The sequence below is a fragment of the Paramormyrops kingsleyae genome, chromosome 21, assembly GCF_048594095.1.
Source record: "Paramormyrops kingsleyae isolate MSU_618 chromosome 21, PKINGS_0.4, whole genome shotgun sequence".
Classification (NCBI taxonomy): Eukaryota; Metazoa; Chordata; class Actinopteri; order Osteoglossiformes; family Mormyridae; genus Paramormyrops; species Paramormyrops kingsleyae.
Window position 1 is genome coordinate 2,854,669 of NC_132817.1, and position 14,022 is coordinate 2,868,690.

Sequence of the window (14,022 nt, forward strand, 5' to 3'; positions counted from 1 at the left end):
GTGGTAGTTCCTGTGTACACACACTTGCTCAGTATACTAGTTAAGCATGCATTTGGATTCAGAGCGTATTGAATTCTGAGAGTCTGGAACCTTCTGAAATTCCTGCCCCGCCCACTCGCTCCCATCTGTTTACCTGTCTTGCAACACTTAAAAAGAGAGAGCTGTTTTCACGCATGTCTGGAGAATCAGGTCCGGACATTTTCCGGAGTTGCCCTTTTATACATGAGCCACAAACGGATATTGTCTGTGTCAGATGCGTTCACACCTACTAGAAATACTCCAGTTGTTTTAGACAAGGGGTGGCGCTTGGGTAGAGCGTGCAGGAGGCAGGACACGACTCAGAAAGTACGTTGTGGACATCTGTGTTTTGTTTACAGGACTTCTGACAGAAGCCCCCAAATCGCGTCGTCTCTCCAGCTAGCCATGTTCATTGGAGTCACCTTTGTGACCATCTTCTTCATTCTTGGATGTTTTTATGCTTCTCTTTTTGTGCCATTCGCATGATAGAAACGCACTAACACTCCCACTTGCTCGTGGTGAATTCTCCCTCCTCCATTCACACTCGGGCGTCAATAAGAAATTACCGAGACTTTGTACGAGGGAGCTACCAGGGAAAAGTCCATTTAATGTCTGATATGACTGTGAACGCAAATGTCCGAATCATACACAGCCCCTCTGCAGAATGTCTAGACAAGTTTGGGGTGGAAGTGCGGCTCTGAAAGGGGCCTAGGTGAGACAGTGCATTTTCTGTACACTGTATCCTTTTACCTTTCGAGACTTTAACCTCCCATGCAGTGAAAGTGATGGTCTCAAGACTGGGGCCCCAGGTTGCCAAACCGTAGAGAGGCAGGTGACCAGCCTTCGCTTCGCTCAACCTTCTTGCCAAAGTCCCTGGGAGGAGATACCTGAGATGTTTGGGAGCTGTCAGCTAAATATGTGTGACCTCGGCAGCCAGGCCTACTTGTTCCCTCTTGCTGTATCTTATGTCCTGCTTTTTACTTGTCCATTCACATTACTTCCTGGTCAGAGCACTACAGAGCAGCCATGGGCTCGTGCCCAGTGTCTCTCAGCTTCATATAGAAGCGCAAGTGCTTTGTTTTCCCCTTTATTAATGATCTCCAACAGAGGGCCTCTCATCAGGCAGCCCTTGCACGTTAAAATCGTGTTTCTGTTTTTATCATCTGTCCGTCGGCCATCTGCTGTTTGGACCTGCAGCATAAGAGCTAATGAAGTAGGCGATGGGTCAGCATCTCAGAAAGGCGAGCGAGAGGCTCTGTGGGCTCGCTGCCGTGCCGGGAAGCCACGAGGTCGTGTAGCCGTCTTTCTAGGAGCGATAAAATGTCATTCGTAAGTGAAGGAAATCCCATTTCCCTTGGCAGGGAGGCTGGGGTGGATTCGGAACAATAAGGGGAAGTGTGTCTCCTTAGTTGACGCTAAGGCCTGCTGGAGAGTCTGCAGTGCCATTTCAGAGGGTAAGCAAGCACAGCATCATGTGCTGTTTATTAGCCCACTTCCTTCATTCCTAGCTTGTAGCTTGAAACCTTTGCCTGCTTATGTTACTGGTTATTTAGTGACACGGTTCTGGTTGTGTACCACTTGTTAAGACTGCAGCACTAGTTCCCATGCCAGCATGTGGGCTCATTGTGTGTTGGTCACAAGTAAAAAACAAAGGATCACCATCGATCTGGCCCCTTATCTGGGTTCCCTTACAAACATGGGTGTTTCTCATAGCAGTGGGCTTAGAATGACGACGCTGCAAATGCATTAGGCAGGAGAATACGATATCTATGCCTAGGTGTCATTTTAAGGTCACTCTCAGCATCATGTTTTATAGAGTCAGATTTCAGACAGGTACTTTCAGCCGAGTTCCTGACTAGTTGCGTGTGCATTGGTTGTGGTTGTGAATATGTTTTTATATATATATATATATATATGAGAAACTGAAATCTGGTATTTCCTGTCTGTGCAGTAAAGCAAATACGATTGTTTCACACAGTGTTGCACACGGCTGGGCTAAAAATCCAATTAAAGGTGAGATCTTGAATGCAAAGTCTACCAGGAGTGGCATTTAACCCTGGTGAGCAGCTTAAGGACCACATGCAGAATGAGATTCTGCCCCGAGGATGCTCATTGCGTGTCTTCCAGGAGACCCACCATTGATGTGCCACATTGGGCTTTTGTCAGCGTTCGTTCAGTCCAAGAGTTCCAGAGCCAGAGCACAGCGCAGGTCTTGTTAATAAATTATAGCTGAATGAGCATCTGAATAGGAAGGGGAAAGACAACGGCTGCGCCTGGACCTGGTGATCCTCACAGCAGACACGCAGTAGCGATGTGACGGGCTGTGGCTCCTCATCGGTGTCCCTGTCAGGGGTCTGTTGGGAGGCGTTTTGTTAAAAGGCGTGTGAAAAACTAGGGTGGACACTAGAAATAGCTACGCTGAGATGAGCTGCTAAAAATACATCACCTTCAATTATTTTGTGCTGCAATGTATAATTCAGGGTAAGCACAGAGTAATTAAATCTTAATATCTGTCGCTTTCCCTTGGGAGGATGGGTTGAGCTGTCTTGATGTGTTCTGTGTGCTGCCTGAGGTTTGCCAGCAGGTCTCATAACACAGGTTTGGGATGTGAAGCTTTGGTCTTCAGCACGTTGTCCTGAGTGATGGGAATCTGTAGGACTCCTTGTGTAGGGGGTGCCTCGTGGCCATCGGGAGACGGAGAGCAGAGCAGGTTTCTGCACTGAGCCTCGCAGTCGTGGCTCTTCCCCCGGGGCCGCTCATCGTGCAGGGTGGTGGCACGGTTTCCCTGAACGTCCTTGAATGCGCGTGACTCAGGGTCCGGTTCGGTCACTGAGTCAGTGCCTGTGATGTGCGACAGCTAGTTGAATTTCAGCGCGGGGAGCCAAATTCAACGCTGCTGCAATCTGGTGGCCGTTGCCTTCTTTGCACTGACTTGTACTCTGTAATCAAGTTCTTTAATTACACACTGAACCCTAGCTGTGCCCAGCTGGTCAGCACTGGCTTCCTGTGGACTCATGCATGGATTTATAGCAGCCTGGGAGGGAGAGTACTGTTTGTGTTAGTAAATGGCACAGAGCTGCTCCATCACTCACGTTTGGTTGATGGAAGCCACTGATTAAAATCACACCTTGCAAAGTAACATAACTGTCATTACCAGAAAATGTCTGTCCTAGCTAGGGTTGGGTACCGAAAACCGGTGCCAATACGGCACCGGTACCTATATAATGTACCAGACCGAAACAAAACGCGAATTCCGGTGCCACTTAGATGCCTGAACTGTCGATTGAAATATTTGTTCTCTGGGGCTATGATGACACAGTTGTAATAAGCATAAGATTCATCAACACACACGTGACATCATCAGGAAATGAGACCATCCGAGATGCGCGTGAATGCAGCAACTAACGTTACACTTGCTCTGACGGCAGCAGGCGGTCTACCGCTATCTTAGCTTGCTAAATTAAACAACTTTTGTTAAAATGCCTAAAACTAAACGGTCAAAAGTGTGGCTATATTTCACAAGAAAGGATTCCAACACCGCGGCATGCAGCAAATGTTTTACAGCAGTTGCGTGTAAAGGGGAAACACGTCAAATCTAATGAAACATTTGAGGGCACACGGAATAAACCTAAAAGCAGAGGGATGCACCGTGCTTGACAGCTTGCGGGCAACAGCTGGCACGATCGGTGTGGATAACCCCAGCCCCAGTCATACCAACCGTAGCCAAAAGGAGTCCACCGATTATGATGACGACAGCAACCTTTCCGCTTAGCAGTAAGTTAGCAGTAGGCTAACGTAATGTTAAATTAACATTACATAGGTGGCTTATGTTTTGTTGTTGTTTTTTGTATTTACATATATATTCATATATACTTGAAACTTTTAATATATTGTTCAATTTTAAGCATTCAATTTTTTGTTCAATAAAAATGTATTCTTGAGTCATCCACCATCATTTTGTGGCTTTTGTAAAGTATCGGTTCAGGCACCGTTTTGGCACCGGTACCGTTTTAAAAGTATCGATTTGGCACCGGTATCGAAAAAACCCCAAACGATACCCAACCCTAGTCCTAGCTAAAGTAGACTGTACACGTTTTTGTGTGTGTTCTGCACGTGTCCTCTGTCTCTCTCTGCCCTCTCTGTCGAGTGTGTGTTAGGGGCCTCAGGTCGCTCTCTGCTCTGTGTTGAGTGTGTGTTAGGGTCCCTGGGTCGCTCTCTGCCCTCTGCGTTGAGTGTTTGTTAGGGGCCTCGGGTTTTTCTTCTCTCCATGCTGAGTGTGTGCTTGGTGCCATCAGTCCCTTTCCCTGCCCTCTGTGTCGAGTGTGTGTTAGGGTCCCTGGGTCGCTCTCTGCTCTCTGTGTTGAGTGTGTGTTAGGGGCCTCGGGTCTCTCTCTGCTCTCTGTGTCGAGTGTGTGTTAGGGGCCTCGGGTCTCTCTCTGCTCTCTGTGTCGAGTGTGTGTTAGGGGCCTCGGGTCTCTCTCTGCTCTCTGTGTTCAGTGTGTGTTAGGGTCCCTGGGTCTCTCTTTGTTCTCTGCATTGAGTGTGTGTTAGGGGCCTCGGGTCTCTCTCTGCTCTCTGTGTCGAGTGTGTGTTAGGGGCCTCGGGTCTCTCTCTGCTCTCCGTGTCGAGTGTGTGTTAGGGGCCTCGGGTTTCTCTTGCTCTCCATGCTGAGTGTGTGTTAGGGGCCTCGGGTCTCTCTCTGCTCTCCGTGTCGAGTGTGTGTTAGGGGCCTCGGGTCTCTCTCTGCTCTCCGTGTCGAGTGTGTGTTAGGGGCCTCGGGTCTCTCTCTGCTCTCCGTGTCGAGTGTGTGTTAGGGGCCTCGGGTTTCTCTTGCTCTCCATGCTGAGTGTGTGTTAGGGGCCTCGGGTCTCTCTCTGCTCTCCGTGTCGAGTGTGTGTTAGGGGCCTCGGGTCTCTCTCTGCTCTCTGTGTCGAGTGTGTGTTAGGGGCCTCGGGTCTCTCTCTGCTCTCCGTGTCGAGTGTGTGTTAGGGGCCTCGGGTCTCTCTCTGCTCTCCGTGTCGAGTGTGTGTTAGGGGCCTCGGGTCTCTCTCTGCTCTCCGTGTCGAGTGTGTGTTAGGGGCCTCGGGTCTCTCTCTGCTCTCCGTGTCGAGTGTGTGTTAGGGGCCTCGGGTTTCTCTTGCTCTCCATGCTGAGTGTGTGCTTGGTGCCATCAGTTCCTTTCCCTGCCCTCTGTGTCGAGTGTATGTTAGGGTCCCTGGGTCTCTCTCTGCTCTCTGTGTTGAGTTCAGTGTCCTCTGGCCTACACGTTGCCTCGGATGTTGAAGGTCATCATTATTAATTTATGCTCCCAAGGGGAAGGTAGTAACATTTTTTTCCCCCACTTGACTTCCAGCAAAGCAAAGAGGAGCTTTTGATATTCATTGACTCGTATATGTGAGCAAAATACTAAGTGAGGCTGACTGTCAACAGACAAGAAGCCTGTTTTGCCTGCAACATGCCAAAATCCAGTGAATGTGACCTGTGCTTGCAAAGAAGCAAAGTCTACTCATGGTTAGAAAAAAAAATATTTTTTGTGTTGGCTGTATGAGAAAGTTTTGTGTGCGTGGTGAGCAGATTGTTCTAGAATCACCTCTTGCCATTGGAAGTCAATGTGAACAATGGTGGATCAGTTGTACACACCTTAGGTGTTTATAGGTGCCCCTAAGGATCGGGGAGGTACCGCGCCCTGTACCACAAAACTGGGCATGTTGTGACTAAACTGTGGCTCTGACTGGCTAATTTTGGGGAGTTCAGAGCAGGGCGGCTGGGCTATGTGCGGCGGCGGCGGCGAGGGAGGGGGGGGCTCTTATTGTGTGTCCCTGGTGTTGGGGGATTTGGTCTGCACACCTCTGTCATGCATCGGTTCTCCTGCTGGTGGCAGTGCCATCCTGCGTCCCGCTGTCTTCCCCCTCTGTTCTCATTTTCCTCACCATGTAGCCAGACTCTGCAGTTTTTCCCCAGCTGTCTCCATCAGCAGAGTCACACGCACTGCCTGTGTGGCCTGCTGCAGTCTGTTCTGCGTGCACACTCACATTGGGGCCCTGCGCCTCCTCTTCCTCTCATATCTTGTCTTCTGACACAGGTACCGGCACCACACGTTCATGTGACTGGAAGGAGCGACTGCCCCTTGAGAAGCCCCCGTGCATTTGCCTGTGACTGCTGAATAGGACCTGTCGACAGGTGAGGGGCACTGCCAATCATAACATTTAGCCAATCAGCAGTTAGACAGCTGCACTCCTCTGCACTCTCCTCTTTTGTCTTGTAAGGTTGCAGTTTGAGCTTTGTTCCGTGCCGCTGCTGCCGGTTTGTTTAGCTAATGAAAGCCGCCTCAGTGTGCCTGTGTTTATCCTCGGCACCCACATTTTGACCCTGCTTTTATGCGTTATGCAAGTTGTCCAAGGCTGCGTCATTTCTGGCCTTGCTTGTCCCACCCGCTCATGGCAGAGGCTGCCCCCCCCCCCCCCCAGACCGTGGGCACCGATCCCAGCTCAGTCCCGCTGGCGTGTGGCATCGTGGTGCCGCCCACAGCGGCCGCATCCTTGCCCTTTGTGGGGCTCCTCAGGACATGCCTGACACAACGTCTCTGCACGATCCTGCAGTTGACCTGCTTCATCCAGAACTTTCTGGTGACTTCTGGACTTTTTTTCACTGGAAAGTAGGGGTTTGCAGTTGGTGTTAGAAAGTGCTTCACATTAATGTAAATGTTACCTTTTAAGAGCTGGCAGTGATGACTTGAAGCAGTTTGATGGTCAGTGATGTTGGGGTGCGGAGCCCTTAGGGCAGGCAGCTGCCATGGGGGGGCAGCGTGCTGCCAGTCTGATTCCCTGGGGCGGTCATATGCCAGTCCGATGCCCTGGGGTGGCGATATGCCAGCCTAATGTCCTGGTGCAGTGGGGTGGGGGGGGTGCAGTCTGGACCCCAGGGCAGTGGGGGCCAATTTGAGCTCCTGGTCTCTGGGCTGTGAACCCAGATGGATGCCCTGTTAGTTGTTGTGCCTTCCCCCAGCTGTGACAGCTGGCATTTGGTCAGTCTGCTTTAGGAGGTGCGCAGAGCAGGCTGGAGGTGCTGCTCTAAAGGAACCCCCTCCCCTCGACTTCCCCAGGTCCGGACAGCACTCGGCAGGGTGGCGGTTCCTGACCCATGGAGAATTACTTCCAGGCAGAAGCCTTCAACCTGGACAAGGTGCTGGATGAGTTCGAGCAGAATGAAGGTGGGTGACCAGGGGCCTTGTTTTGAGTGGGGGGGGTGCAGTTTGTTTTTGGGGGGCGTGGCCTATTTGTTTTGTTTTTGGGGGGCGTGGCCTGTTCGGTTTGTTATTGGGGGAGTGGCCTGCGCGGTTTGTTGTTGGGGGAGTGGCCTGTTTGGTTTGTTATTGGGGGAGTGGCCTGCGCGGTTTTTTATTGGGGGAGTGGCCTGTTTGGTTTGTTATTGGGGGAGTGGCCTGCGCGGTTTGTTATTGGGGGAGTGGCCTTCGCGGTTTGTTATTGGGGGAGTGGCCTGCGCAGTTTGTTATTGGGGGAGTGGCCTGCGCGGTTTGTTATTGGGGGAGTGGCCTGTTTGGTTTGTTATTGGGGGAGTGGCCTGCGCGGTTTGTTATTGGGGGAGTGGCCTGCGCGGTTTGTTGTTGGGGGAGTGGCTTGCGTGGTTTGTTATTGGGGGAGTGGCCTGCGCGGTTTGTTGTTGGGGGAGTGGCTTGCGTGGTTTGTTATTCTCATCCTTCCCACAGCTGACTACCAGAGTCTAAAAAAGGTGACTATTAAAGCGTACAGGAATAGTACCTGTAGGGGGGTCCCAGGACCTCGGATGTTGCTCTCTAGTGTTTCTTGCCCCCCCTTTCTCTGAATCTGATACCACAGCGATTCACGATGGACATGAGAATTTTAAACGTGTCTGTGGGTGTCTTCACGGGCTCTGTTGGTGGGGGGGGTGACCCACACGGTGTCACTGGGGGGCTGGTGGGAGTGGGTTAGTGTGCGGTGGCCGCGTGGGAAGCTGTCTGGCTGGAGGTGGGCTCTGGAACTCACTGACACGTGTACAGATTCGCCCTGGAATGATGCCTTTGTATGGAGACTGCAGGCTGCTGCCAGCTCCTTTGTGAGGGGCTCTCTGGGTGAGATGTATGTTTTTATATTTAGGGTGGTGGGGATTGGGGGTCACGCGTAATGGTTTGACCCTTCCTCCTTTGCTGAGGTTGTTTCAGCGTAGGCTTTAGAGCGGCTTTGCTGCACGCACAACTCTGCTGCGATCATTACATTTCACTCAGTCCTAAATCTCAGTGTGTTTGCAGACTCATGTGATTCTTCTTCCTAGTTCTGTAGCGTTTAATTCAGTAACTCCACAGATAAATGTCTCAGCAGGCTTTCAGGCGTTTTATTAATGGATGAAATGTTTCACGTCGATGTCATTTGGGAACAGCGAGAGCTCAGTACATGTGCAACCTGCCTTATTTAACTTTAACACCCCCCCCCAGCAGCCTGTAAGGAGTCTCCATAGCTGGAGGGGGCGCTCTGCAGTGTGCAAACCTGCATGTTTAAATAGTATTGAGAGCAGGTCAGTGGCGACAGAGCGTGGATTGGAAGGCATTGTGTGTGTGTGTGTGTGTGTCTAGCTGATAGAATGCCTATCCTTGGCTAAACACATTCAGATGTCAGCATGATGGATTATCTCCTGGGTCAGGGCGCTCAGTTCGCAGGTCCAGAAGGTGGCGCCTTGCAGTGAGGGTGGAGGCCAGTGCCAGACTCACCCGGGGTGGGGCGATACCCGCCTCTGTTGTGAGATGTACTTCTAATGGCATGGCGCCAGGCAGCTGGCCCAGGGCGGGCAGGACCCTGTGGGTGTCTGCCTGCCGTAACCATGGACACAGCGGTCTGGGACCTTGCCTTCCTCTGTTCAGTGCAGGTCGCTTACAGGGTGCCCGTCTGCCTCTCTGTGACGGCACAGCTGTGTCCGTTTGCTCATTGAATTGGGTAAATCCATATCACTTAGTTACTGATGGGTTTTGCACGGGTACATCTGCTGGTTTGACTGCTCATACAGTGCAGCTGCAGGTTCTTAACTAAACCAGTTGATGTATGTGTGACCAGTCTAGGGTAGTTCTTCCGGAATTCTCTGCTGGGAGCCTGCTTCGCGTTCACCCGCCTGCTCACCATGTTGTCCTGTAGATGAGGCAGATGCACCGACGCTGTCTGATGCCAAGTGGACCCAGATCCTGGCTCCTCCCTCCCACCTGCTGAGCTTCAGTCCCGCCCTGGCGCACGCCGACCTGAGTCCGCTCAACCTCAAGCCCCCCCCCGAGAGCCCGGGGGGGCCGGCGGGAGACCTCAGCATGACCGGCAGCCCGGACACCGCCGCCGATGAGCGGCCCCCGGCCCAGCCCAACATTGGCAAGCTGGTAGGGGTCGACAGCCTGGAAAATGGAGCTCCCCCCAGTCCTGCCCTCAATGGCTGCGCCAAGGGCTCTCTAAGTGATGATGGGCCCCATCAGGTGGATGACCCCCCCTGTTGCGCTGGGAGCCCCCCGGCTGATGATGTGGCCCCCCCAGAGAGCGCAGAGTCCTACTTTAAAGACAGTTATTTTTCTCTGGAAGATGGAGGAGGCAGCGGCGACCTGCCGAGTGCCAGCGCGGATCCATCCGAGCCCCCTGAGCACAGCAGCATCATCGGATCCCCGAAGGGGGAGCACAACCTCGAGGTTCCGGCCCAGCCCGAGGTCCACGCGGACCCCGAAGGTCAGCCGGAGATGGTGACCAATGGGGGGACTGCTGAGACTTCAGCAGCCAATCAGAGTGAGGAACTGGAAGGGGAATTCTCCACCTGTGCCGTCCCCAATGGCCTGGAAGCCCCAGAGCCAGGCCCTAGATGCCCCCGCGGACCCCCCTCCAAGGAGGAGTTTGTGACTGAGGAGAAGGAGGTGGAGGAGAGCAAGCAGGAGTGCTCAGAGCAGGCCCGTGGTCCAGAGACAGGGGCCACTCTGGGCAGGGAAGATGGGCGCCAGCAGCCTGTCAGTGTGCCCTATGGGGGGGCGCGGCCAAAGCAGCCCGCCGGCCTCAAGCTGCAGATCCCGCGCTCGCTGCTGGGCCATAACCAATCTCAGAGCCATCCACAGGACCAGCTGGGCCCCCAGGGCAAAAACAAGAACCAGGATCCCCGGGGGCAGCCTGGGGAGGCGTCCTGCCCTCATGGCTACGGGGAGCAGCCCAGCCTGAATGGAGAGAGGGCCTCCTCGGGCCCCTCAGGCCCCGTGATGGCCCCGGAGAGTCCAGATAATGACATACAGGCGGGACACTTGGGGGCACTGTCCAGAAAGCCCTTCAGCTCCCTGGGGGAGGTGGCCCCGGTGTGGGTGCCTGACTCCCAGGCCCCCGTCTGCATGAAGTGTGAGGCAAAGTTCACGTTCACCAAGAGGAGGCACCACTGTCGAGCGTGCGGGAAGGTGAGTCACCACTGCGATTCACCACCGCGCCGTGTGAGGTAGAATGAAATGTGGAGCTTGAAAATAAGTCTCGGATGTGTGGGGTTTGTGTGTGTGTGTGTGTGTGTATGTGTGCGTGTGTGCATGTGCATGCGTGCGCGTGTGTGTGTGCGCGTTGTGCGCTTCTGCAGATTCCCCTTCTGAACTTGCGCCTCACCTTCTGCCCCATTCCCAGAATTCCCGGCTACCCAAGTGGAAGGTGGCGATCACCTCTTGGACGCCTAATGTGTAGTTCAGTAGTTAGCGTATTATCCGCTGTTGTGGGGGCCTGTTTGTGTCTGGTCTGGTGCCCACGCCCCTGTTGCCGTGGTAACCATGATGACGCTGGTCTCTCTGACGCCGCAGGTGTTCTGCGCAGCCTGCTGTAGCCTGAAGTGCCGGCTAATGTACATGGACCGGAAGGAGGCACGAGTCTGTGTCACCTGTCACTCGGCGCTGATGACCGGTGAGTACCCGGTGACAATGCTGATAGGCACCACTAGGGGGCGGTAAGCTGTCCATAACTGGTTTTTATACATAATTTAATAATCAGACATTGCACATAGCGTGTACTTCTGGGTGTTTGTAACTGATATTCCATCCTGGGCGTGACCCAGACTGGGATAAGCAGTATGGATGGATGGATTGTTGTCTCGCCTTGACCCGGGCTGCCTCTGTCACTGTCAAGCTCAATCGTGGGAGAATGCGTCAGGTGGAAACGCACAGACCCCCAACCCCAACAACCCGGCCGAATACTGCTCCACCGTGCCGCCACTGCAGCAGGCGCGGGCTTCGGGGGCCCTCAGCTCGCCACCGCCCACTGTCATGGTACCCGTGGGTGTGCTGAAGCACCCGGGCACGGAGGGTAAGCCGCCCGCCGCGTGGTGGCATCGCTACCAGCCCTCGCATGGGCTTTATTTAAAATGGCAGAAGAAACGCAGCCCTTGGCAGCTCACACGCTGTGCCCGTCGTGCGTGAGAAAGCCATGTGACCCTGTGCTCACACCATCCTGCAGACCTTCTGCCGGTCCAGGGTAACGGAGCAGACTAGAGCTTCACACGTCCCTATTCCCCCCCCCCACCCCTCCCCAATAGGGAGCCTCCCACGGGAGCAGAGGAGGGTGTGGTTTGCAGATGGGATCCTGCCCAATGGGGAGGTGGCTGACTCCACCAAGGTAGCTGTTACCAGCCCCCCCCCTTCCGGGCCTCTGCTGCTGTCTCAGGATTCAGGCAAACCGGCCACAGCCGGCTCCTCGGAGGCCGTGCCACCACCGGCTGAGGTTAAGCCCCGAGCTGTCTGTCTGTCTGCCTGCCTGTCATCTGTCTGTCTGTCTGCCTGCCTGCCTGCCTGCCTGTTATCTGTGTGTGTGCCTGTCATCTGTCTGTCTGCCTGCCTATCTGCCTGTCATCTATGTGTATCTGCCTGTTATCTGTGTGTGTGCCTGTCATCTGTCTGTCTGTCTGACTGCCTGCCTGCCTGTCATCTGTGTGTGTGCCTGTCATCTGTCTGTCTGTCTGCCTGTCATCTGTGTGTGTGCCTGTCATCTGTCTGCCTGCCTGCCTGCCTGCCTGCCTGTCATCTGTGTGTGTGCCTGTCATCTGTCTGTCTGCCTGCCTGTCTGCCTACCTGTCATCTGTGTGTGTGCCTGTCATCTGTCTGTCTGCCTGCCTGCCTGCCTGCCTGTCATCTGTGTGTGTGCCTGTCATCTGTCTGTCTGTCTGACTGCCTGCCTGCCTGTCATCTGTGTGTGTGCCTGTCATCTGTCTGTCTGTCTGTCTGCCTGCCTGCCTGTTATCTGTGTGTCTGCCTGTCATCTGTGTGTGTGTCTGTCTGTAGACTGCTGGAGGTTCTGTTTGTGATGTCAGTGATGATGATGATGATGATGATAATGACACAGTGCAGTGACCCCGGTCTGTTGGTCCCATCCCCCATCTTCGCAGACGGCTCCCCCCGCCCCCTCCCATGGCCTTGGAGCTCCTGTAGGAAGCCCAGTGGGCAGTTCAGTCAATCTGATTCCCGACGATGGACTCCCTCCCATCCTCATCTCCACAGGCGTCAAAGGAGGTACGCAGTGCCACACCGCAGGTGCTCCTCCATCCAGACCATAATGATTTCCTCACCTGTCAGGCAGACGGGCCTCTCTGTGTCCGTCGCCATGGCTTTGGCTGCTGTCATCTTTATCTCTGTGTAGCACTTAGGCATTCTCACCAGTGCGTGTACCTGTTGGAGGTCTTCACCGTGAGCTTTGGCCCTTTTCATCCACGCAGACTATGCAGTGGAGGAGCGGCCTTCTGAGATCCTCATGATGCAGCAGCTGGAGGAGGGGACGCTGGATCCTCTGGTCTTTGTCCTCAACGCCAACCTGCTAGCCATGGTCAAATTGGTCAACTGTAAGTGGCCCATCTTCTCATTGACCTCTGGTGCTTCTCAGGGTTAGTGGTGCTCCCTGAGTGGGTGGTTTTCACCTGGATACCTGTGGATTGTGGGAGATGGCAATGGGTTTCTTGGAGTCTGCATTTTGGAAACACAAAACTGAATGAATGAAATATGCGAGTGCTATAAGGATAACTGTGAATGATGGGACCCTACCCCAGAAGAATCAGACTTTGTTGAAGTTCTCCATTGATGTTCCCAGCTTCAAACAAAATCAGCCTATAACGAAATCTTGTAAGGTTCAAGCTTAAAGTCGTGCTGGTGTGGCTGTCCCTCCATCTTCGAAGCTGAACATGTACACATCAGAAGTTTAAGGTATCTTGAGGTACGCAGTTTGTGGCATGGTAGCAAAGCTTGCCTCCGACGTCTGAAGGTGCTTCGGGTCGTTGTGGTGTATTTCACGCTAGAGACAGTGGCACTGGCGGGCACAGCTCGCCTCTGTAGTACAGTTCGTTCGTCTTCCCCTGTGATATTTGGGAATTAACAGTCTGTGCTCTTCCAGGTGGATTTGTCTTGAGATGCAATAAGGTTAGGTTCAAGAAACGCTCTGCGGGAGCTTCAAGGTGGCAGGCACCAAGGAAAATGTGGCCGTTGAAGGTAGTGCAGTGTGCATTCAGGGGTCCGTGCATTTGGAGCTACATGCAGGCTCTGGAACTGCAGAAGGGATGGAATGGTGAAGCTTGACAGAGTGAGATCTCCTGAAACTTTTAAGGAGCTTGTTGACTTGTTTCATTGACGATCTACTGTTATTTTTCACCTCATGTTCCTCTTTTGAGGTGGCTGTCCCATGTACTTAACTGGGTCTCATGCTCGGGCAGCGTAGTGCTTCACGCAGACTTGAAGTATTCCACGGTACTCTCTCTCTGCCTCCCCCTACAGACGTAAACCGGAAGTGCTGGTGTGTGACGACAAAAGGGATGCACGCCGTGGGCCAGGCGGAGGTGGTGGTTCTGCTGCAGTGCCTCCCTGATGAGAAGAGCATCCCCAGGGACATTTTTAGCCACTTCGTGCAGCTCTACCGGGAAGCCCTGACAGGTGAGCGAGGCGTCTGGCTTCCTGCTCTGCAGTGCAGCTTTGATAACCCAGCAGGGTTCATCGGTCAAAATGAAAGAACGAAGGTG

At 53.5% G+C, this 14,022-nt stretch overlaps 1 protein-coding gene across 2 annotated transcripts in view; it reads left to right on the forward strand.

Moving 5' to 3' along the window:
* zfyve9a (zinc finger, FYVE domain containing 9a) overlaps window positions 1-14,022 on the forward strand; it is a 29,486-nt gene that overhangs the window by 1,813 nt on the left and 13,651 nt on the right. Inside the window, exons 2-10 of one of the 2 annotated variants that reach the window (XM_023815798.2) lie at window positions 6,101-6,198; window positions 7,121-7,228; window positions 9,180-10,450; window positions 10,835-10,934; window positions 11,157-11,333; window positions 11,563-11,747; window positions 12,409-12,532; window positions 12,736-12,858; window positions 13,781-13,936. In XM_023815798.2, coding sequence (XP_023671566.2) covers window positions 7,159-7,228; window positions 9,180-10,450; window positions 10,835-10,934; window positions 11,157-11,333; window positions 11,563-11,747; window positions 12,409-12,532; window positions 12,736-12,858; window positions 13,781-13,936 — 2,206 coding nt within the window. In that variant the 5' untranslated portion in view covers window positions 6,101-6,198; window positions 7,121-7,158. Of the gene's footprint in view, window positions 1-6,100; window positions 6,199-7,120; window positions 7,229-7,707; window positions 8,129-9,179; window positions 10,451-10,834; window positions 10,935-11,156; window positions 11,334-11,562; window positions 11,748-12,408; window positions 12,533-12,735; window positions 12,859-13,780; window positions 13,937-14,022 lie in introns of those variants that run through there. The other variant, XM_023815797.2, reaches the window with a different exon arrangement.